This window comes from Dendropsophus ebraccatus, chromosome 5 (assembly GCF_027789765.1).
Source record: "Dendropsophus ebraccatus isolate aDenEbr1 chromosome 5, aDenEbr1.pat, whole genome shotgun sequence".
In the NCBI taxonomy this organism is placed as follows: Eukaryota; Metazoa; Chordata; class Amphibia; order Anura; family Hylidae; genus Dendropsophus; species Dendropsophus ebraccatus.
Window position 1 is genome coordinate 105,234,901 of NC_091458.1, and position 26,099 is coordinate 105,260,999.

General features: G+C 44.2%; 1 protein-coding gene across 1 annotated transcript in view; it reads right to left on the minus strand.

Annotated features, from left to right (window-relative positions):
• RASA3 (RAS p21 protein activator 3) overlaps positions 1 to 26,099 on the minus strand; it is a 157,315-nt gene that overhangs the window by 47,099 nt on the left and 84,117 nt on the right. The window contains exons 4-5 of the mRNA XM_069970900.1: positions 16,791 to 16,885; positions 2,459 to 2,535 (exon numbers count right to left, since the gene is read on the minus strand). Of these exons, the coding sequence (XP_069827001.1) occupies positions 2,459 to 2,535; positions 16,791 to 16,885 (172 nt within the window). The remainder of the gene's footprint in view (positions 1 to 2,458; positions 2,536 to 16,790; positions 16,886 to 26,099) is intronic.

Consider the following 26,099-nt stretch of genomic DNA (forward strand, 5'->3'; position numbering starts at 1 on the left):
ACTCATCCCCTTTAAATCAGTGTAGCCATCCATACATTGAGACACTAAAGGGCCATTGACACAGGCCGATTATGGTGCAAAAATCCAATTTCAACGATAATCTTCTGGTTTAAATCCAACTATGATCAAACGATGAACGAAAATTTGTTTGTATGTCGTTGATGGCATCTTTTGAGTTGACCCCAAAATCATTGTTAATGGTTCTCAAGTCTTTTTAGTGTAAACACTCACTGTTCAGAGTATATAGATATGAGCACAACTACAATCATTCACAGTATATATACGAATGCAATTATGATCATAATTACAATCACATTACAAATTTTTTATAGCGATTTACAAGCAAAAATCATTGCTTGGGGTTAGCTATACAAGCGCTTAAGCAATTTATCTGTACATGCAAAAGGTCTCTAAGGAGATAAAAGGCCAATTTAAGTCTGTGTATATCCTTATGTATAGTATAATATTAAAATAGAATATTAGAAATGATAGAATATAAATATATACACACACACACACACACAGGTACCTTGGTTTAAGAGTAACTTGGATTAAGAGCGTTTTGCAAGAAGAGCTCACAGATGTTCAAAATTGTAACTTGGTTTAAGAGCATTGCTTTGGTTTAAGAGCTCCCTGTACTTGGTGGGAGGGGAGTGGGGGAGGGGTATGGTCTGCATAGCAGGGTCTACAGCCCTGTACTCTGACCCAGGAAGTCTCCCTCACCTTCCAAATCATAGCAGATCCACTTCAGGCTGGGGCTTGCATCAGGGGACAGGACTGTGGAGGTAATCTCTCCATAGCTGTAACCCCTCTCTCCCCGGACAGAGTGTGCTACTATATACTGTGCCCACATCTGTCCTGCTCATTCCTTCATGCTCCCTGCAGTCTCTGTCCGCCCTTGTGTTTCCCATCCTCTCCATTACTGTACAGTAACTTATAATATCACATATTCTGCTGTTTCTGAATGTTTGTTTCATTTGTTTAACCTGTTATTCAGAATAAAAAAAATCATTGGCTTTGGAACAAATTGTATGCAACTATATGATTTCTTATGGGAAAATTTGCTTTGGTTTGAGTGTGAATTTGGACTACAAGCACGGTCCCGGAACAAATTATGCTCATAATCCAAGGCACCACTGTATATATACATAAAGTGGTGCCTTGGATTACTAGCATAATTCGTTCCCGGACCGTGCTTGTAATCTAAATCCACTGTTAAACCAAAGCAAATTTTCCAATAAAAAATCATTAAAATGCAGATAATTGGTTCCACACACTCAAAATAATGGTTTATTATTCCAAATAACTGGTAAAACAAATGAAACAAACATTCAGAAAGAGCAGAATATGTGATATTATAAGTTACTGTACAGTAATGGAGAGGATGGGAAACACAAGGGCTGACAGAGACTGCAGGGAGCATGAAGGAATGAGCAGGGCAGATGTGGGCACATGCATGCAGCACTCTCTGTCCGGGGAGAGAGGGGTTACAGCTATGGAGAGATTACCTCCACACTCCTGTCCCCTGATGTAAGCCCCAGCCTGAAGTGGATCTGCTATGATTTGGAAGGTGAGGGAGACTTACTAGGTCAGAGTACAGTGCTGCAGACCCCGCTATGTAGACCATGCCCCTCTTCCACTCCCCCTCCCACCCAGTACAGGGAGCTCTTAAACCAAAGCAATGCTCTTAAACAAAGTCAAAATTTTGAAACCTGTGATCTCTTCTTGCAAACACTCTTAATCCAAGTTATTCTTAAACCAAGGTACCACTGTATATATATTCTGTGAATCTGTCCACTTTAGTTTAAAGATTTACTAATTCTATTACAAGTGCACCAAAGTCATATATGCTGTATTAATGGATTACAAGGCTTCCATATTCCTCAGAAAATATACACTGAAAGGAAAAGATTTTCCAGAGCACCATTTCATACGCCTCTAAAATATGAAATCCCCTCCGCCCATATCGGCTCTGTTGGATTTATCAAGAGGCATACACATTGATATAAGACATTGTGAAATTATCCATTTAACCTCAAAAGGGATATATACTTCTGCTTGGAAGAGCAATAGAGGAAGTGAAGACAGGTGACACAAATCTACAAGAAGCCTCAAGATGGCAAGCGGTTCAGCCACAAAGACCGACTAGGGAATGGAAACTGTCAGGTGCTGAGGACTGTTAGATCACAGCACGTCAATATCCTCTGTCCATTTTAGGCCACAGCTACCTACAATGATTCCCCAAAAGTAAAAGACCCATCATAAAATCAGAGGAATTAAGGAGATTCATAAATGTCCAAGAATATGTAAAAAAAATATTCAAAATCATAATCCCGAGTTCCCCCTTATACTGTGATAAAACCGATAACCATTACAGCCATTCTATGTCAATTACAATGATGTATATGACACAGATCTATGTCATAGTATCACAGGGTAGAGATGTGATTTTCCTTACCGGACTGCAAGCTTGTGACAGATGACACCCGTGTCTGTAATAACTTCACTCAGCCTGAGCTCCAAGTGAACCTTCCCCTGAAATACAGAGTAAAAAGAGGTAAAAAATCTGAAATGAAGCACAACCACATAACCTATATCCATCTTCCACTCCCCAGTCTATACAGTACATAAGTAAGAGTTGGACATCTAAGAAAAGCTGGATGACAACCCCTATAGGAGCATTCATTTCAGGGATATTGTGGTCACTCAGTTTACTCCAATACAGAGAAATGTAGAAAATGGCTAAAGAAAGTTCACAGTGACTTGAAAGTACAGGAGCCGGGGCCATATATTATATATATATATATATATATATATATATATATATATACACATACATACACACACACACACACATTTGGCACCACCGATTGTTCATTTGTCCTCTATGGTGACAGCAGCAGTCAGATAAAGGAGAGGATTCTTTACAGTTACAGTGAACAAACTATGGAACACCGGCTCTGTTTGGCACCTTTGTTCGGATGTTGTTCGGGTTTGTAGAAACTAGCGCTCCCATGATTCCTCCCGCTGTCATGGACATTGTTTGTATTTGCCCTCTATTAGAAGGTGTAGGGTAGTGTGTACTTATCAACTTTACACACTGGATGGGGGGAGGGTGTAAAGACTGCTGTACAAAAAGATAAAGGTCATACAATGCTCCATTGATAAAAAAAAGAAGTAAAGTGGCTGTCCTCCAGAAGGAAGACTGCTCTCTGATGCCACCTACTGGAGGTCACTGCTCGGTCTCAAAGGGCTTTGAAACATGACTGGGGATTATTAGAAATAATTTAATATTAGTGAGTAATCTTGTAAACCATCTAACTGTAATTTTTAGGAGCTGGAAAACACCTTTTAACACACAAAGCCGATCGCCTATGCGTCAAAAGGCATGTATTATTTATATTAAATATTGTGTAATTAACTAATAAATATCAGACATAGAGGACAAGACAAGACATGGACAGGCAAAACAGAAGTAGAGGATAAACGTGCCCTTAGAAGAGTCATGTCAGGTTGCATTACTCATTTCCTAAGGCCCTGAATACCTCATAACCTCAGAGGTAAACACAAGGAGCTCACTTTCTGCCAACAGTACCAGCTCCTTCCTCAACAGCATTACACCACTACACATGAGGTAACCAACGTGCCAGAACGTCCTCATGTCCTCTGTGATAGATGCAGAGAAACTGGGGTCGGTCATTACTACAGTATTGGCACAACCATGCCTATTACATTTACCGTATTTGTCAGGTTATTGAACTTTTGAGCATCTGTGACTCTGGCACATATCAGCATCACTTCTGCAGACCCCAAATCAGCAGAGATATAATACTTTTCATTATTTGATTCAAAGCTACAAATTCAGGCCACAACTGCATATGTACTGTGCCATAGATAATCAAAACATCTTTTTATTTCATATCAACTGGTTTCAGAGAGTTATATGAATTTGTAATTTACTTCTATTTAAAAATCTCAAGCTTTCCCATACTTATCAGCTGCTGTATGTCATGCAGGAAGTGGTTTACAGTTCCCAGTCTGACACAGTGCTGTGTCAGGAACTGTTCAGAGCAGCAGCAAATTCCCATTAAAAACTTTTCCTGCTCCTTTCCGGACAGAGATGTCAGCAGAGAGCACTGTGTCAGACTGGAAAACATTTCATGTAGGACATACAGCAGCTGATAAATACTGGAAGACTGGAGATTTTTTTTTTATATAAGTAACTTACAATAAAACCTCCTGAAACCAGTTGATTTGATAGAAAAAAACAGATTCACCGGAGTACCCCTTTAATTCTCTCAATACTAAATTAAACTGGCTAGTCATGCAGACAATATATGGTCTCTGAGGGCGGCAACTACCAAGCATGGGATTTCACAAATGCAGGGTGTGACTCAATATATTCAGGCACAGTAAAAGAACTAAATATTCTCTTCTCTATAGTGGCATTGAAGAAAAGTTACAGTTGATGACATCATTTCTTATCCACATTTTCCTATCCTCAGTATACGGGAAAATAAAATGCCTGTGCTACTGCACAAGACACAGTTGTGAAAACATGCACCCTCCCTCTGCCCAAACCCAATTGTACTGCACAATGTGACAAGTCAGATATTGTATGTCATTTCATTTAACAACTTATCAGTACAGAAGACACAAGTCAGGATGCTGTGATCCCAATCACTACTATCACACAGATATACAAGTATAGTGTTCTCCATACAACAGGAGGATCTATTAAGCTTCTTGAAGACTGAATAATTATTTTAAGGATTCAACAGGAGCTCTATAGATATGCATCCAGTGAGCTTTTTATGGCTTCATTTTAGACAATATCATGGTTATGTGAAGAAATGTAGGAGAGTTACGGATATGCATAATAATATAAACTACCTAGGGTAATAAATAAGCAAAGTAATAAGGGTCAGTTCACACTGAGGAATCAGCAAGGAAAGTATTCTAACAGAATTCTACGTGGAATCCGCAAGGAAAGAGTTCTGTCCGCAATCACCTCTGGCGGAATTCCTCTCAAATAAATTTTTCATTTAATCAAATTCATTTTTTTCCCGCAATTCCGCGCTGAAAAATTTCAGAGCAGAAACTCACTGCTACATTTATTTCAATGGGATTCTACCAGCGAATCTGCTGCGGAAATTCCACCGTGTGGACTGCAGAGCGCAAATTCCATTGGAATTCAGTGGAATTTGGCTCAGTACTATATTTTCGGGCGGAAATTTCAGTGAGGAATTAGCGCTGATTCCCTTAGTGTGAACTGGCCTTGGTGCTCTTCTGTCTTGGGTTGTTGGGTGCTGAGAAGCTCATTTAGTAAGCTCAGTTAATAAGCTCCCGGACGTACTTTAGATAGGTAGAAACAAATCTAAGGGCCCTATTACACCAAAAGATGTCTGACAGATTATCTGACACATTTTTTCAGCCAAAGTCAGGAACGGACTATAAACAGAGAACAGGTCGTAAAGATAAGACTGAGGTTTCTCCTCAGATCTAAGATAATCTGTCAGACATCTTGGTGCTTGCTACCTAAGGTGGTATAGACTGAGCATTCAATCAGTCTTGGAAGAGGTTGGTTTGTGGTTGGTAGAAAATATAAAAGGATTAGTATTATTGAGGTCATTGGAGAGTGAAGAACAGATACTAGATACTAGTCCTGTGCATGTGTCAATGAGTTCCTTTTGAAGCTGAGGACATATGGACGCACCATCCGTGTACAGTCCGTACTTACTGACCCACTGGGTGGCAAGCCCTAGGCAGGCTCCTCTTACTGGCCTTTTATTACCCTTCTATCCATCTTCAGGTGAACCACACATGCCATACAGTAGGATATCATAGATCCTGGACTGATCCTACTGATGTGTGGACTAGGCCTGACAGTTCTGTTTGCATTCTTCATCTTTATGCACAAGGCCATTTATATTATGTAAAGAGTGGAATTTTGCTCTTAGGTGGAGTTTAGCCAAATGCATAATCCATACCCACTGTAAAATGTTTAACGTAGATTGCATAAACACGTAACATACCTTCAGCAGATGGGTAAAATCTGCAATATTAAACTCCAATAAAACTATATATCAGGACAGCTGCTCATACTCAATGCTGTGTACTGTACCTGCACAGACAGAGTAAGCCTATTTGCCACTCCATGCAGATTCTGGTCACATGACATACTTTGTCATGGCTTGCTGTAGTTGATTGCATTGATGCTAGAATCATCATATTTATATCCATTTGCCCATAAATTTAATAGGAAAATATCGCTAAATAGCCACAAATAATACTACAATCTCCGACTTGCATTACTAATCACTTTCTTCAAGCCAGCTAAGGAAATGGGTTCATGAACATATGCTGGAAGTCATTTACGAGACAGACAATCTAGTTATAGCAGCACAGTACCTGATTAGATTCACTTATAGGCTCAAGTGCACCTTGTACATGGTAATGTGCTTGAAGTTTTGTTCAGTTCCTGAGTAAACAGCATTCTTCACTGTGTCAAGTACTACCGAGAGCTGAACTGTGCAAGTCAACATCACTTTATTTCTCTCCACCTGATTAGGGAATCCATTACTCATCAAGGACAACTAAATTGCACTAAGCTGACGCAGCACTTTTTCTCTGCCTTTAAAATACCCTGGATGGGAATAGTACCACTGTGACATGTGACTGGAGAGGGTCACCTTCACTGTATAAGCATTTACTTTAAGGGTACGTTCACACTTACCAGATCCGCAGCGTATTTTCAGCTGCGGATCCGCTGCAGATTTTATTTAAATAACTGAACACAGCATCAAATCTGCACCATCAAATCTGCACCATCAAATCTGCTGCGGATCTGCTGCAGATCCTGTAGGTGTGAACGCACCCTAAGCAAATCTCCAGCCAAAACTTTTTACTCTTAGAATCGGCATGGTAAAAGAAACCGCCACCATGCTCTTCCCTCCTACTGGACTCTGATTCAGCCAAAACTACAGCGGCTTTGGTTCCCACTGCATTCCAACTGACTTGTGTGGACCAGAAGTAAAGTTCCCTATATAATTCTATTATGATCAATGATCGATAAGTCTTAAGCCCCTATTCCACGGGTCGTTTAGAGGAGCAATATCGTTCGTATTCGGCCGATATCGACCGCTACGAACGATATTCGTCCCGTGGAATAGAGTGCAACGATCAGCCGACATCGTTCATGACGGCTGATCGTTGCAGTCGCTTGTTTTTCAACATGTTGAAAAACAAGCGACTGATATAGCAGCGATCTGCTGCCGTCGCTCCGTTGAATAGGAGCATCGGCAGCAGGCGCTGCTGTATCCTATGGGCTGCCCGGACGATCAGCGATCCCCCGGGCAGCCCCCCCGCAGCTCCCCGCTGCCCCCTCCCGCACTCACCCGCTCGCTGCAGCCACGTTGAATAGCGGCGGCAGCGAGCGGGGAACGAGGAGCAAACGAGCGCTAACAGCGCTCGTTTGCTCCTTCAAACGACTCGTGGAATAGGGGCATTAGAGTTGTGGCCTTGGGTCCGCACACAAACTTCAGTGTGAATCAGCTGGCCACAAGTGGTGTCCTATTAAGTAAGGTGGGTGAGAGAGGTTCAGCCGGCACCAGCTGATATCTGCACTTGAATGGAACCGAGGACCTGGCCAATGCAGTAAACAATAAATGTAGGATAACCTGATAGACCGGGGTGCTGGAGACTTGGAAGATCAATAGGACTGTGCAATGGAGAGAAAGGAATCCGCACTCACCGGTAAACAGAGAAAGCAGGTTTATTGATCCATACACCAGAGGCTTGAGCTGGGAGGGGGAAGGTGTTACGCAGGTGTGCTCCTTACAGCAACAATTGTTTCTCGCCTACTCGGCGCTTCGTCTGGCTGTGAGCAACGTCAGAGGAAGGGGGAGGTACATTATATGCAAAATACAGGTGCAGGAAAGGAAACAAATCAAATCAAATACACCATAAACGTGAAAGAAAGCAATAACCAATATTTACAATAGAGTATTCATATCGTTACGCTCATTAAGGCCGCAAGGACCTGTGGCATCTAGCTTGAGAATCCACTGAGTTTCTCGTTTAAGCAGGAGTTTAAGCCTATCGGAACCGTCTGAAGTAGCATTAACCCTTTCCAATCCAAAAAATTGCAAGAGCTTAGTGTTAGACTGGTGCACAGTCCTAACATGCTCAATGAGCCGTGGTACACCTTTGCCCGTGCGCACAGAATACAGGTGTTCCTTAAACCGCGTCCATAGGGGGCGCTTGGTTTTACTGGCTCCAACAAATAAGGCCGGAAGGCAACAGACGTTGCGGTTCCTGCACCTATTGCGTACAAATGTATAACACCTCCTACTTGAATTTAGCTGGCCATGACTGTTTGGTACGTGATCTTATTACCTGCCGCACCACTCACGTGGTCTATGCCATCCTTTGCCCGTGCCACAGATTTTATATAGGTAAAACCAAGCGCCCCCTATGGACGCGGTTTAAGGAACACCTGTATTCTGTGCGCACGGGCAAAGGTGTACCACGGCTCATTGAGCATGTTAGGACTGTGCACCAGTCTAACACTAAGCTCTTGCAATTTTTTGGATTGGAAAGGGTTAATGCTACTTCAGACGGTTCCGATAGGCTTAAACTCCTGCTTAAACGAGAAACTCAGTGGATTCTCAAGCTAGATGCCACAGGTCCTTGCGGCCTTAATGAGCGTAACGATATGAATACTCTATTGTAAATATTGGTTATTGCTTTCTTTCACGTTTATGGTGTATTTGATTTGATTTGTTTCCTTTCCTGCACCTGTATTTTGCATATAATGTACCTCCCCCTTCCTCTGACGTTGCTCACAGCCAGACGAAGCGCCGAGTAGGCGAGAAACAATTGTTGCTGTAAGGAGCACACCTGCGTAACACCTTCCCCCTCCCAGCTCAAGCCTCTGGTGTATGGATCAATAAACCTGCTTTCTCTGTTTACCGGTGAGTGCGGATTCCTTTCTCTCCATTGCACAGTCCTATTAAGTAAACTGAGCGCCCAGTAAGAGGGGAGCAGGATGGCTGTTTATCCTCACCACACAGATGCTGAGAGGGCAAAGAAAATCTTTTGGCTACAGTGTCCCTTTAAATCATGTTAGCAGATGTTTACTTTCTTGTAGACCAGTACCTTGTAGACCACTATAACATTATATGTAGATTAACTACATGCACATTACTAAATATTATAGGTTAGCCTCACCTATTCTTATTTCCTTACTAACTAACCGTACCAACCATACACAGTCAGATGTGCAACACAGCAATCTAATCATCAGATGGGGACTTAAAGGCCAGACCCTCACCAATCACACATTTATGGTATATGGCATCAATGTCTACTGTAACAAATACGACTTTGGAGGAATGGTGCCCACTTCTAGCTTAAGGGTAAATTTGGGCTGCCAAGCAGGTAATGTAAGGGGGTTTTTCAGTCTGAATTTATGGATTCAGACAGACACAGAAATAACAAATCTAGGACTACAGAAAGCGGCACATACAAACGATACAGATGGGGGTGAAAAGTAAGTATGCTTTTATGCATACTGGTGACTGAGTGACTTAAGAAAGCAGACCATAGCACAAACTGCTGCTTAGAAGCAAAAGTCTTTGCAGAGTATGGGAATATCATATTTGAGGACATATAATTTATTAATCTAGGCAGAGACAACATGTTTTAATCCAAAGGACATATATATATATATTTTTTTTTCTTAACGTACGCTCATTTTGGCAATGAACATTGGGCTGGGGAAAAAAATATTCAGTTCAGAAGTAAAAGTTGGCAAATGTCCATATTGTAACGGCTATGCTGTAACTGCAAGTCTGATGCAGAGAGCAGACACCACGCGGCCTCCATTACTCAGCTCTTATCAATATTGGCTGCAACATAAAAGAAGCGCGCACAGGAAGGCATGGGGTTCCCACAAACAAACTAAACCAATGACGTGCATTTTTTTTTAACCCTTCATAAATAAGTTGTGTTACAAGGGATCGTCCAGTCATGGTTTAGCACCAAATTTGTGCGCAAAAATGCAAACCATATAAAGTAATAACAGATATGCCCTATCTTAATATACTGGGACAGAATGCAGTGAATAGGACGCCATAATTGAAGCAGAGGTAACCCAAAGCATTATTCCAGTTAAAAATTGGTACTGCCTAATGCCTGGTTTTGACTGCTACTACTACTACTTTGTTCTTTAACAAGTGACGTGTTGTTTTCACCACTACTCATGAATGTTTTGCCTTGCAGTTATTGGTTTATAGGTGAAACGTAAGGCTAAGTTCACACACAATAAAATACATATAAAACACAGCCATATTTTGAATCTAATAAAATGGAAAGACTGGTTTCTGTGCACACATTGTAAAAATATTTTTTTCTAACAGGCCGACATTTTTCCTCAGCCTTCAATAGTGACATTATTAGATACGGCCACATCTTATATCTATAATATTGCTTTTCTTTTACTGTGTGTGAACATAGTCTTAAAATAACAGGGAAAATGACAGGGAAAATGTCAGCACAGATATGCATACTGTATATCCAGATGTTTCCAGATGCAAATCACAGGGCCATCACTTACATACAGTACCTTTAGCGATGCTCTGTGATCCAGCGTCTTTGATTTATTTAGAGCTGAAAGGGTCATGGAGGCGGGTTTGCGCACACCTCACTCCCTAGCTGCCGATGTGTCCTCAGGCCTGATCCAGAATGATTGACAGACGGCTATTAATCATCCTGAAGGAGACAGGGGTGGCCAAAAGACACAGAAATGCAAGGTGGGCGCTGACAGACCCGCCTCTGTGACACTGTCAGCACAAAATAAAGAGTGTTTTTACCAAAGATGCTGCAGACACATGTTTGTGTCATCAGCGTCTTGAAATCTGCAGCGTGGATATATGCATATCTGTGCTGTCAGTTTCCCTTTAAGGGTAGCTTCACACAAACCGTACCGCTGCGGATCCACAGCAGATTTGATCTAAATAACTGAACAAAGCATCAAATTTGCATCATCAAATTAACGATTTTGAAGTAACGATTTTTTTTTTATAAGGATCAGCGTTTAGACGGTGCGATATATCATACGGAAAAATCTTTTGCGATCATGCGCCCGCAGCCCGCCCCCCCGCTCAACCGTAGCCCCCTGCGCCGCCCCGATTGCCACCCCCGCCGCTTCAATCGCCACCCCCGCCGGGTGCTGAAGAGATGAGCCGGGAATTTCAAACGGCTCCTCTTCAGCCAATCAGTGCTCCTCTTCAGCACTGATTGGCTGAAGGGGAGCCGTTTGAAATTCCCGGATCCCCTCTTCAGCCAATCAGTGCTGCCGTGCATTGATTGGCTGAAGAGGGGAGCCGGGAATTTCAAACGGCTCCCCTTCAGCCAATCAGTGCTGCCTTGCATTGATTGGCTGGCTGAAGAGATGAGCCGGGAATTTCAAACGGCTCCCCTACAGCCAATCAGTGCTGAAGAGGAGCACTGATTGGCTGAAGAGGAGCCGTTTGAAATTCCCGGCTCATCGCTTCAGCCAATCAGTGCGCTGAAGAGGGGAGCCGGGGATGTCCGAAGACCTGCTGCGCGGAGCAGGTAACGTATGCTCTTGGCCGCGGCGGTGGGGTGGCGATCGGAACGGCGGGGGTGGCGATCGGAACGGCGGGGGTAGCGATCAGAGCGGCGGGGGTGGCGATCAGAGCGGCGGGGGTGGCGATCGAGCCGGCGCTGGGGGCTGCGGATGAGCGGGGGGACGGGCTGCGGATGAGCGGGGGGACGGGCTGCGGATGAGCGGGGGGACGGGCTGCGGATGAGCGGGGGGACGGGCTGCGGATGAGCGGGGGGGCGGGCTGCGGATGAGCGGGGGGACGGGCTGCGGATGAGCGGGGGGCCGGGCGGCGGGCGGGGCTGCGGGCAGCCGGACTATCGCGCGACAACTGTTTCCACGGAATGATCGGCGAATTTTTTGCGATTGGCGAACAACGATTTATGAACATGTTAAAAGATCAAGACGAACGATTTTTCGATCGTTCGCCGCGTTTACGCGTACGATTATCGTTCGAATTCGATCGTTTTCGCGAAAATTCGCCAGATAATCGCTCCGTGTAAACCCAGCATTAGGGTGCATTCACACGTAGAGGATCCGCAGCAGATTTGATGCTGTGCCCAGTTATTTAGATCAAATCTACTGCGGATCCGCAGCAGAAAATCCGCTATGATACGGTGTGTTAAGCTACCCTTATGCTGGGTTTACACGGAGCGATTATCGGGCGAATTTTCGCGATAACGAACAAATTCGAACGATAATCGTACGTGTAAACGCGGCGAACGATCGGAAAATCGTTCATTTTGATCTTTTAACAGGTTCTTAAATCGTCGTTTGCAAAAAATTCGCCGATCGTTCCGTGTAAACAGTCGTTCACTGATTTTCCCTATGTGTGAGATAGGCTTAAGCGATCGCAAAAGGAATTTTCTGTACGATATATCGTACAGTCTAAATGCTGATCGTTATAAAAAAAAAATTGTTACTTCAAAATCGATAATCGTATGATCGGGGGTATTATCGCTCCGTGTAAACCCAGCATTAGGGTGCGTTCACACGTACAGGATCTGCAGCAGATTTGATAGAGCAGACTTGAAGCTGCAGATTCAAAGCAAATCAATTCTGGACCATCAAATCTGCTGCAGATTCAAATCTGCGCCATCAAATCTGCTGCAGATCTGCTGCGGATCCTGTACGTGTGAACACACCCTAAAGCATTATTGTCCCCCCCATCTTATACTACACATTTTTGACAATCATCCTGGATGTCTCTTCCTGTATTTTACAAATGCAGAGTGAAATCTGCTGCAAATCTGTTGCATCCCCTTACATCAGAACTGATATTATGAAAGCTGTCTGTACGAACATTATAAGGGATGCCAAATCAGCACTGACATCTGCAATCCATCAGCCACTTCTAAACATAGGAAAAGGGCTTATCCCAAACATATATCAAGAGCCCACAAGATCTCCACCACCTAAACAGTGGCTGCCAGAACTGTATCATGTAACGCTGTATGAGAGAAGCAGGGGATATGGTGTTTTGTATCAGAAAGATGGACCTGCAACTCCTTAGAAAATTGTAGAAAAATAAATGAATACATATAAAGCACAATTTAGCATTCTGACAGCACATTTTTTTTCTTTACATTTACCAGTGAGTTACTGCCCACAAAGTTGTTGTAATACATTACCCACACGGCCCAGACAGTCTGTGAAATGAGCAACAGCTGACTTGGGCAGAACCACCCACCCATATACTCCACTGTATTTAAGGATAAACATAGAGAGTAAATCTTCCACCTTAGTATATGGTCAGGACATCTGTAAAATCAAAGCGAATCACCACACAATTATGGTCTATTGTGGACAAAGGTTTCTGTTTGGCTGGCCTACTATTTATACACAGCGAGCATTACAAAAAAAGAACATGGCCTTCTAAAAGGCTGAAATTACATTTTGGCATAACACAATGTGTGATCTGGTTATTTCAGTACACTGCGGAGAGGTAATTTCATGTTTCTGCACCATTATGAAGGCGCCTAAGGGTGGTGTAAGTGAAATGCAACAGAATTATAGGCACCTAGAACACAATCCCATTTTACAGCTGGTTGCGTCTTCTTATATCTAATGTATATTGTGTTGTGTAGAGACCCAGTTTAGTTTTAGATGTATAAGAGAATACAGGAGATAACACTAGGTACCACTTACTCCACTATATACTTCCATACGTCTGGTGGTGCTAATATATCAAAGCCAATATAGAATATAATTGCAGACCCCATACATTCTGCATGATTAAAGTCTAGAATAAAGGATCATCACTGGGCAAACGTTCGCAGGACTGTACTGACTGGATAATGTGAGAATAACATTGAGTTGTCAATGTACTCATTCATTGCTAGGAGGAATTAGGCTTCGTTCCCACTGAGCAAAACTAGTGGAATTCCGGGAGTCTATGGGAGGCGTGCGCTACTGCTCTGTCCGCGCTGAAGAATGAACATGTTCATTCTTCAGCGCGGACAAAGCAGGAGCGTGCGCCTCCCATAGACTCCCATTATGAGAGGGAGGCTAACGGCATTCCGCAGCGGAATTGTCCGCCGCGGAATTCCACTAGTTTTGCTCAGTGGGAACGAAGCCTTAGGGCTCATGCACACTGAGGAATTTAAAAGGATTCTGCTCTTAATTTCTGTTTGAAATTTCTCCCGTAAAATATATCAACAGAGCAATGTTCCATTGTGTTAAATGGTATTTCCGCTCTGTTGTTCACACTGCAGAATTTTCTGCTGCAGATCAGCTTTCCGCCCGAAGAATTAACATGTCACTTCTTTGGGCAAATTCTGCTAGAGGACTTGAATTCTGGTTAAAATAAATGGGACTTGAATTCTGGTTAAAATTCTGCTTAAATTCCGCTTGCATTCTGCTCAAATTCAGCTCCTATTCTGCCAGAATCTATTGCTCAGTGTGCATGAGCCCTTACAGAGGAATGGTACAGTGGAGAGCGAGGCCACATTCACACATCATTATATTTTCGCAATCCGCAAAAAATCATCTGTAGTGCATCTGCAAATAAGAAGTGTAACTCGAAAAAAAGGAAGGCAAAAATGAGCTTGGTGATGTCACAAAAATGTGGATCAGCTATTGCAGATGGTTTTGCGGATTGCAATGTGCACTCCGCAAATTTATTTTCCCCAAAACTTCTGTTGTAGTGTTCGTACCACTACCGCCGTAGCAGCCGTAGAGGCCGCTACGGGGCCCCGCCGTATCGGGGGCCCGTGGCGCGGGCCCCCGGAGCTCATAGCCTGTAGCACCCGGCGGCCGAGCAGGCCTCCCGGGTGCTACAGCTGTTTGGGGTCCAGGCAGTGGCCACAAAGGGGGGCCCGCGGGGCCCCCCGATCAATCACTCTTGTGACCGCAAGCATTGTTTTGCTTGCGGTCACAAGAGTCGGGCTCCGTCTTCTCCCAGCTGCTGCGCGGCTGCCGGGGGTGTCGCGTCTTATCCCCGGCAGCCGCGCATCCCAGAACTCCCTGTGCGCCTTGGGCCCTGACTTCCGGTTCCGGCGCGCAGGGAGCTCTGGGATGCGAGCGCTGCCGGGGATAAGACGCGACACCCCCGGCAGCCGCGCAGCAGCCGAGGACAGACCAGGAGAAGTGAGGATCGACGTGGGAGCGTGTCGTCAGGTGAGTTAAGTTTTGTTTTTTTATCAGCCTGCAGGGTGGGGGGGAAGGATGGGGGCATCTATGAGGGTGGGGGGAAAGAGGGGGGCATCTATGAGGGTGGGGGGAAAGGGGGCCATCTATGAGGGTGGGGGGAAGGAGGGGGCCATCTATGAGGGTGGGGGGAAGGAGGGGGCCATCTATGAGGGTGGGGGGAAGGAGGGGGCCATCTATGAGGGTGGGGGGAAGGAGGGGGCCATCTATGAGGGTGGGGGGAAGGAGGGGGCCATCTATGAGGGTGGGGGGAAGGAGGGGGCCATTTATGAGGGTGGGGGGGAAGAGGGGCCATCTATGAGGGTGGGGGGGGGAAAGAGGGGGCATCTATGAGGGGGGGGGAAGAGGGGGCATCTATGAGGGGGGGGGAAGAGGGGGCATCTATGAGGGTGGGGGGGGAAGAGGGGGCATCTATGAGGGTGGGGGGGGAAGAGGGGGCATCTATGAGGGTGGGGGGGGGAAGAGGGGACCATCCATAAGGGAGGGTGGGGGGAAAGGGGGCCATCTATAAGGAGGGGGGAGAGGAGGCCATCTATAAGGGAGGGGGTAGAGGAGGCCATCTATATGGAGGGGGAGAGGAGGCCATCTATAAGGGAGGGTGGGGGGAGAGGGGGCCATCTATAAGGAGGGCAACATGGGGGGAGAGGGGCCATCTATTTGGGGGGGGCAACATAGGGGGAGAGGGAATACACAGAGGGGGGCATATATTATTAGGGGGTCACATAGAGTCAGGGCTACCCACTAAATGAGGGTGTAAAGGGGACAGTACAGATGTGCAGTGTGTATAGAGATGAGGATGGTGCCAGAGTGAGGAGTCTAATATGTCTGTCTGGCAGATTCTGTGGATTCGTGGCTCGGAGAAGTTCTCATAATAGCCCAGGACGGATGGAGAAGATGAAAAGGAAAGAACTCCGATCAGAGAAGACGTCCCCTGTGAGTCACTTAATATAACTGTACTGTAATTTATATGGTGTACAGAACCTGTGTAGAGCTGAGTGTGTTTATGGCGTAGTGGTCGATTGAGGGGGTTGGGGCCCCAATCAAAAGTTTGCTATGGGGCCCAGCCATTTCTAGTTACGCCCCTGGTTCGTACCGCAGTTGCAGACTGCATTATAACCTGTCCTATTTTTTTGCGTTACGGATTGCGAATCTGTCAGTGTTCAGTTATTTTTATACATACACAGATGTTTTTGTCTGTTACAAAAAAAACTGCTCACGAATAGAAACACATACTTTTTTTTGTTTTACTTTTATACATTATAGTCAATGACGATGGATCTAAATGTAAAGTACCTCTGTTCACATCAGTCATCACCAGTTTTTTTTTACTGAAAATGTGAAGAGGTGAGAAACCAGAAAGAAATATAAACTGATATGCTAATGGATGCTGAATGAAGCAAACAGATAGAAATGGTCCAAGATGCGAACAGCCCATTTAAAACTGACTTTTTGCAATCAGTTTGCTCATCTTTTCATTTATTATGGATGGAAAGACAGATTATAGTATGCTAACCTGTACTTCAGAATTTGCATCTACATGCTGTACTTGAAACCAGGTTTCTCTGTTGTTATATTTTTGCAGATCTTCCTTTAGTATTGCTACTTTGCCTAGAAGAAAAAGAGAGAAAAAGAAATGAATATAGAAATGTAATGCATTCCTGAACAAGGCTAACTTCTAATTTTACAAGAGTTTCTAAAAATAACCTAAGGCCAGCACATATAGAGAACTGGTCATAGGAACATAAAATGAGAAGGTGCAAGATATGATGCTGCATACTTTTTACACATCTGTTAGTACAAGAATACAGGAACAAACATCCCAGAAAGTAAATAAAAAAAGAAAAAAGTAAAATACCGCACATTTGGGCAATACAGGGAAGAGCTATTAAGTAGTGGGGAGTGCATTTGACTCCCTGAATGCTCTGCATTTGACTCCCAGCAGCTGGAGAAGTTGGATGCTGTGTTGGGGCTGCCACAAATACATGGAAAGAGCCTATGGCTGTATCCATGTTTTTCAGGACTCCTTAGGGCAGCATGAGCATCCAGTGGGAGAACACTATTAAACCTTGAACAGAGGCTTTTTTTTCCAGAGGCCTTTTTGAAAATGAAAGAAGCAAACTGATTGGTTCCTTTGTACAAGTTATGATACATTCCTCCCTATAGGCACAATAAATGAAAAATGCCTAATCCTTAGATGAATAACTCTTCAGCTAGAGAGTCATAATTGGCCAAACCGGGCTGATTTGGATGATTATCGCTCTGTGTAACAGGGAAAATGATCAGTCGATGACAACAATCATGGGCTGATTGTTGGTTTAGATTTGGACCTAAAATTGCTGGGCACCGATGCAGGCACAACCGCTGACGATTGCCCACCTGATCCCTTTACCACTCCGGGTCTTGTCTGTTGTGCTCCGTAGCTCCCCGGTCCGGGCGGCAGCAGAGTCTGCGCAGCCTGTCAGCTGACCGGCCACAGCGGTCCCGGCCTGTCAGCTGATTTTTTTTTTCTGGAGTACCCCTTTAATAAATATATAAATTTAAAAAATGTTCTTCGGTTCCTTGCTTGGCTTATTGGCCTAGAAGCCAAAAGCCGATTTTTCAGAGCTGTGTAAGATGCTACGGTAAAGCAAGGATATGCAGGGGAAATTCCATCATGCTTTGTTTTTCCCTCAGCAGCAAAGCAGGCATTATGAGCATTAACATTTTGTTCCCTTTTTAACAAAGGAACAGTGACAAAGCTGGATCTGCACAAAAGCGAGGAGTTCTGGATCTGCCACCCACGCCACTGATTCTGCTACAGAGCAACGTCCTAAACATATACAGACTCCTACAAGAGACAACTTCTGACACCTCTTACTCAAGATGTGGAAACAGAAGGCTTTGCTTAACGCCTGGATTACGTTCCATTTACATAGGAGTCATAGTTTTGGATTAAATAGCGGCTATAAAAGCTATATAGGATCAGAATTGAAAAAAAAATCCCAGCATGGAATTATCTAGAAGCCAATTAGGGAAATACTATTTTTTAGAGGAAGCAAACACAGAACACAGCATTAATCTAAGAGGGGTTACTATGAACGTATCAGTCAAAGCTAGACAAATGCTGTCAGATCTTTGATTTAAAAAAATGAATAATACTTTTTCTTCTCAGTAACTACAAGCAATGTAAGTGTTTACCGGCCATATTAGCAAATCATTGTTTAAAAATTACATACTAATCACTCCAAAATCCCATTTCCAATCAGAAGATAAAAGTTAAGAATGAGGGGAAAGAATACATAATTTACCAGATTGTAATGCTGTTACCACAATAGAAAGAAAAACTAGGTCAGAGAGTATAACAAGAGCCCCACAGGGGCCGGTTTAATCTCATCTAGCACCAGCTGTGTAATATGCAGAGGAAGACTGGAGAGCACATTGGATGGAAAAGAGAGGCCTGTCTTGCTTATTGTTTGCCGACTGTAGAAGTCGCTGGCTGAGAACAAGGAAACCTTGTTAGATGCTCTGCTATAATCTGACAATGCTACATTTGTGCTCACCTCTGATAATCCAAGGAAAAGATTATTATTAGAGATAATTTCATGGAGATTCTTATTTTAGGATCTTGTTCTGATACGTGGTTTGTCCTACTAATTTTAATTACGGTTACAGTAAAAACCCAATTGTATAAGGTATGACCGGAACCAAATATGCAACTGCCAGTACTGTCTCTCTATGCCAGAGGAGGGCACCAGGACTTTTAGGTCTTTCTATAAAACAATCCCTCAAATTTTTTTTAATCAAGCAGGTCTTTAGGTCAAGGTAGGTAGATCAGTCAGGCAACATGAGAATGAGATGTAATGTGGTTATCTTTCCTCAGTCCCTCTCTGTAGTATAGGATGTCACACATCAGTCTTCTTATCCATACAGCTCCCTACCTCAGAAAGGATTGTGTTAAACATGCTGGGAAGCAATAAGTGCAGCGTAGAGGAGTGCAGAGTAGGGAAACAGTATTCCAATGTGACATTAGCGGATCAGTGTTGTGTGTAGAATAGGAAGAGGGGGGGTCATTTACACTTTAAGGCTACGTTCACAATGCGTATAACACCGACCAGTGTTACTGAAGACCATCCCGGCAGGTACTGCAGTACCGCCCGGATGATCTTCACTTCTGATGAATTCGGATGTGGGCGCACCCATGTGTGCCAGCATCCCAACTCACCATTGCAGACAATGGAACGTGCGGCCATTGTGTGAACTGACATGTCTGTGTGACGGCTATTCAATGAATAGTGGGCGCAGAAACGCTCCGGCCGAAATTCCATAAACATCGTATGTTTAGCATAAAACACGGCTGTTATTGCGTTATAACTGTGAATACATGAAAAAGCAGATGAACAGCATTCCCCAAACTGTATATCTGTGTGTTATCAAGCAGTAACAAATAGTGGGGGGGGGAAACAGGATGTCGCAAAATGACAAGTGGAATAGTTACGTATTCTACATATACCTAACAGGATGAAATGTACGTCACTGACAGCTTCTGAATACATCTACACAGTGGCGGTCTTTGGCACCAAGCACCCCAAGCGATCGCTTGGGGCCCCCAACATCCAGGGGGGCCCCCACGCCCCCTGCTCTTGTGCTCAAGACCGCTGGACAGGGCCGCTGCCCCACTTACTGCTGCCATCTGAACTGTAACTATGAGCACTCGTAATGAGCGCTCATAGTTACATGCAGCAGCACGGACAGGGCGGGAGACATTGGCTCCCTTCCTGTCAGTCACTCTTATGGCCGCAGGAAGGGTTTTCCCTGCGGTCACAAGTGGCAGCTTTGTCCTTGTGGTGTCGGTGCTGCAGTGACATCACTGGAGCATCGGCGCCAGGACAAGGGGAGTGTGGCCTCTTGTGATCGCAGGGAAAACCCTTCCTGCGGCTACAAGAGTGAAGAGAAGAGGAGACGCCCGGACCCAGGTGAGTATAAGTGTTTGTTTTATTGTGTTATATACTATATGGGAGAGGGAGTACACAGGGGTCTGTTTAACTGGGGGAGCGCACATCGGGGATCTATATAAATGGGGGGAGCACACAGGGGGGCTATATAACAGGGGGAACACACAGGGGGGCTATAGACTACTGGGGCTTCACAGAGGGGTCTATATACTACTGGGGGCAGCACACAGGGGGTCTATATACTACTTTGGGCAGCAGAATGGGGTCTATATACAACTTGGAGAGCACACAGGAGGTCTATATCCAAGTGGGGGAGCACACAGGGGTCTATATACAACTGGTGGGGCACACAGGGGGTCTATATACTACTGAAGGGGCACACAGGGGGTCTATATACTACTTGTGAGGCACACATGTGGTCTATATATAACTGGGGGAGCACACAGGGGTCTGTATACTACTGGGGCAGCACACAAGGGGTCTATATAATACTGGTGGGGCACACAGGGGGTCTATATACTACTGGTGGGGCACACAGGGGGTCTATATACTACTGGGGGAACCACACAGGGGGTTTATAAAACTACTGGAGGAGCACACAGGGGTCTATATCCAAGTGGAGGAGCACACAGGAGGTCTATATCCAAGTGGGGGAGCACACAGGGGGGCTAAAAACCCCTGAGGGAGCACACAGGGCAGCTATATACAAGTGGGGGAGCACACAGGGGGTATATACAACTGGGGGCAGCACACAGGGGGTCTATATACAACTGGGGCAGCACACAGGAGGTCTATATACTTCTGGGGGAGCACACGGGGGGGCTATATAACAGGGGGAACACACAGGGGGGCTATAGACTACTGGGGCTTCACAGAGGGGTCTATATACTACTGGGGACAGCACACAGGGGGTCTATATACTACTTTGGGCAGCAGAATGGGGTCTATATACAACTTGGAGAGCACACAGGAGGTCTATATCCAAGTGGGGGAGCACACAGGGGTCTATATACTACTGGTGGGGCACACAGGGTGTCTATATACTACTTGTGAGGCACACAGGTGGTCTATATATAACTGGGGGAGCACACAGGGGTCTGTATACTACTGGGGCAGCACACAAGGGGTCTATATAATACTGGTGGGGCACACAGGGGGTCTATATACTACTGGTGGGGCACACAGGGGATCTATATACTACTGGGGGAACCACACAGGGGATCTATATACTACTGGGGGAACCACACAGGGGGTTTATAAACTACTGAAGGAGCACACAGGGGTCTATATCCAAGTGGGGGAGCACACAGGAGGTCTATATCTAAGTGGGGGAGCACACAGAGGGGCTAAATACCCCTGAGGGAGCACACAGGGCAGCTATATACAAGTGGGGGAGCACACAGGGGGTATATACAACTGGGGGCAGCACACAGGGGGTCTATATACAACTGAGGCAGCACACAGGAGGTCTATATACTTCTGGGGGAGCACACGGGGGGCTATATATAACTGGGGGAACACACAGGGGTCTATATACTACTGGGGGAAGCAAACAAGGGGTATATACTACTGGGGGCAGGACACAAGGGGTATATACTATTGGGGGCAGCACACAAGGAGTATATATTACTGGCGGTAGCGCACAAGGGGTATATACTACTGGGGGCAACACACAGCGGTCTATTGTTTTGGAACGTGTGTCGAGGGGGGGCCCCAGACATAACTTCGCTTGGGGCCCCAGAAATGCCAAGACCGCCCCTGCATCTACACCTTTCAACTGGAAAAATAATTTTCCTCATGTACTCCAAATGATGGCCACAGTGTATTAAGTATATAGAAACCAGTAATCCTTATTTAATGATATGTTTGTAACAATAAAGCAACACACAGACATCAGCTATATATCAATTACCTATTATGTAATATATAATGTCTGCGGAGGTGTGACAGCCAAAGTCTGACTATACTAAATAAGATTAGACAGACTGGATTTTACTGTTTGTATTAGTATAAAGGTTTCTAGCAGTTGCACATCGCTTTATTGTACATTCGGCAGAGCTGAACATATATGTGACTATGGAAACCTTAAAATGGACCGCTGGGGGCCTCCATTCGAACCCCATTTCGAAGCGGCGGATGTGAACTTTACCAGGGATGTGAACTTGAAGCTGAGGGGGCGTGGAAGTTTCTCAAGCGGGTATGAATATGAGGCAAAAGGAGACAACCCCTTTAACTACCAAGTACACAGGAATTCCAGGTATATGATTAGCACTGTGTGTACTGTCAATCCTATAATTGTTCTACAGATTACTATGCAGTTATGTTAATGAGAAAAACATCTACAGCACCTAGGATGGTTATGGAAAATCTCCGGATTGTGTGGTTAGACCTTTGTTGGCACAGGCTTCTTTACCACACTGTGATCCTAGCATTGTCTGCTTGGCTTCGATGACACTGGGTGGGGGAGTATTCCCATGAACCAACGGCAACTGCTCAGCTTCTTAATCATGTCAGAAGAGAGCAAGAAGGAATTAGTCTAGAAAGGCACAGCATTGCTTACGGATGGCAATCATGTTGAAATAAAAATAAAAAAAAGTCATCTCCACAATTCAGTTGTTTGCACTTCCCTGGTCATCAAACGGGTTCAAAGCTAAAGCTAGAGGGGACACTTAGTGTTCATTTACATGGCAGCGCCCTCTGCAGGGATTTGATGATCATGTGCGTGCTGTCGTACAGGTGTAGGGCACTTTATGTACCTTTGTATATAAGACGTCTTATGACACAGGACACATTTTTTTCTTCAGCTAAACTTGAAAATAAAACAAAAAATCTGGATCTATGGAAGATGTAGCGGAAATCCATCAAGGGTCCCTGCGGGTACTTTCACACTAGGCAGGTACACTGCAGAGGTTCTGGTGTAATGTCACATCAGCACAATTGCACCACACCATGCTGCTTCTGCTGAGGGTGTGCAAGAGATTCATTAAAATCTCATGTACAATGCTGATAAATCTGCAGTGTACCTGTCCCATGAGAAAGTAACCTTGGCAGTAAAAGATTAGGGAAAAAATTCTAACAATACTTTCCTTTTTTTACCTTGGTTGAATTATTATTTTATCTCTTCTTAACTCCAACAAACTATTGTTACTACAATATGATACTCCTGCCAAACATTATTTTACCCTTCCTAACATTAGGCTGGTGAGAGTAAGCTCCAGTCCCTGCTTCACAGTCAGGTCACAGTTACCAAAGTAACTCCCCCCCCCCACCCGCCACGATGTGAGATGAGCATCTTCCCTAGGACGGAAAATTGCCAGGTCCCTAGAAGGGGGTTGGAGTCAGGCATCTCTTGTCTCCTCTGCCTCACTAACTTAGTTACACTGACAGCCGAGAGTAGGAGGCTAAAAGCAGAGTATGCAAGATGGTGTCCTGGCATAGAGGAGAGGAGACAAGAAATGTGGACAATTCAAATCACAGAAGACGTCCCCTGTGAGTCACCAGTAACCGCACTGTAATCACAATATTATAATATCATGAGCTAACTAGAGCCCAAAAGGCTTGGCTGCACGCTGCTCCACAGTAAACCGACTCGAGATCCACAAGCAATTCTGTGCACTCTTATTACATTGTCACTGTATAGGGTAAGATTGACCTGTGTATTGTGTGTTTTATTCAGCAGCAGAATTGGTGGTTTTATTCAGTCATTAGCCAGTGGTATGTGGTCAGGATGTGGCGGCATTGTGTGTCTCTTGTATAGTGGCGTTATTGATAATATTGGCTAGTGGTATTGTTACTTTATACTTCTATAAAATATTGGTTTCAGTACAGTGAGTTTTATGTTAAGATCTATAGTGGTAATATTTGGCAACAGTAAAACTAATATACAGAGGTACCCATTGCACTATGCTGGTACTGGTTTACATCACAAATACACTGTACCTAATACTTTCATTACGATTCAATCAGGGTGTCGGGGACCAATTGAGTTTTTATGTTAGGAAGCAGAAAAGCTAAAATCAACCTCAAAATAGAAAATCTATATTTATGTTTCCTCAGATTTTCAGGCCATAATAAAAAGTCATGTGTGTTAAAGAAACATGAGCATTGGCAATAAATAAGCAGCCAGCCTGCCATGTAAGTGGAGGGATTACCAAGCCCTGTCACACAGAGAAACCTGAACTAACTTGTGCATTCCAGCAGCCAGCCAGGGCTCTCCTCACTTCCGCCTCTTGTAATGCAGCCGGCTGCACTAAAAAAAGCCCTGCCTTAAATAAAGAGTGGGGAAATTTATTTTGGTTGAACATTAATGAAGCATGTGATCTGCTTACTAGATGCCAAAATACTTTTCCTTCCTCCTTCATCAGAAAAAGGTGATAGACGTGTGGCAAAGCATTTCACGGCATGCCAGCTGCCAGGTATAAGCACATAGGAATATGCACCACCATATACTGCCAGCTTTATGGCTGCAAGATTCATAGGAACATTTCTGATGACACTACAGAGCAGAAACCTATGTGAGAAAGATAAGCAATGGCAGATTATAGACTGGGATACCATCTGACAATTTCCCTATGATTAAGTACAATGCAAATAAAATCTGCATTGTTTCCAAACCCAGACAAAACATTCAAAAGGAAATTTGCAAGGTATATACATGTGGATTCATTTCAAAACTTAAGTTTCCAGTACAAAGTAATTTGCCTATCCTGGTCCTTGTGGCTTTGCCTTCTTCTTATGCATGTAATATGTGATGGTACATCTGTACTGGAGCGATGCAAACAGAGCATGTCCAGGATAGGTAGAAATTATTCTCATCTTCCCTAAGGCTCCAATTTGGTTCTATGAAACAAATGTGGTTCAGAGAACCAAATTTCAAGCCAATGGACAAACATCACAACTTTTCTACAATAAACTGTCAGAAGAGGCTGTAGATTTAGGTTCTGTACCTTCAAAATACATTTTTTTCTATTATTGTTTCAACAGGATATTACCTCATACAGATCAGATTGGGGTGAATAATTATAGTATATGGAGCTATATGTTGTCAGATTTACTCTGGCCATAGATGTTCCGATTTAAAATCCAAAAAAAACATAATGACAAAAGGATAAAGAACAAACTGAATGATCTGAAATCTGAAGTTTGAGAAAAGTTCCTGGAGTAATTATCCAGACTTAGAAAAAGCTCAGCTACTTTCTTGCAAAAACAGCACCAGCCCTGTCCTCAGGCTGTGTGTAGTACTAAAATTCAGCTTCATATACTTCAAATGAACTGAGCTGCAAAGCCACAGCCAAACTGAGAACAAGAGTTGTGTTGTTTCTGGAAGAAAGCAGCCATGTTTTTGTAAGCCTGGGTAACCCCTTTAAAATTGCTTCATTTTGTTATTCCAGCTAAGTCCGATAAAACATACAAAGTTATGTTAGAATCCCACTTACATGTCTCGCCCTCTGTAAATAATAAACTCACGCAGTTATATATAATACATCAAAGCTACCTCACCCCTGTCAGACTTCACCGTATGGGCAGGATCCCAGCCCCTACGTGTCCCAAGTGACTTCTGGCACATGAGATGGGCCTGTCCTCGTATTAAAGCTTTCTGGAATGAAGGGGTTGCTACAGTTACAGACATGTGTCCGAAGCTGGTACCCTTGGATTCAACTGTGTGTCTATTCGGTGCTTTTAGGGGGGAGGTGTGGACCCATCAGGGAGTATTTTCCTTAGAGAAACCTTATTCTTTGCCCAAAAGGCTACTGCGCTTAAGCAGATAGACAATCACACGCTAAATCTATGTGGCTATCGCTAGTAAATACTGGTGTGTCATATGAACAAATTATATTTATACATAAAGGATGCCCCTCTAAGTTTGGGAAAGTATAGGATCTTTGGTGCCA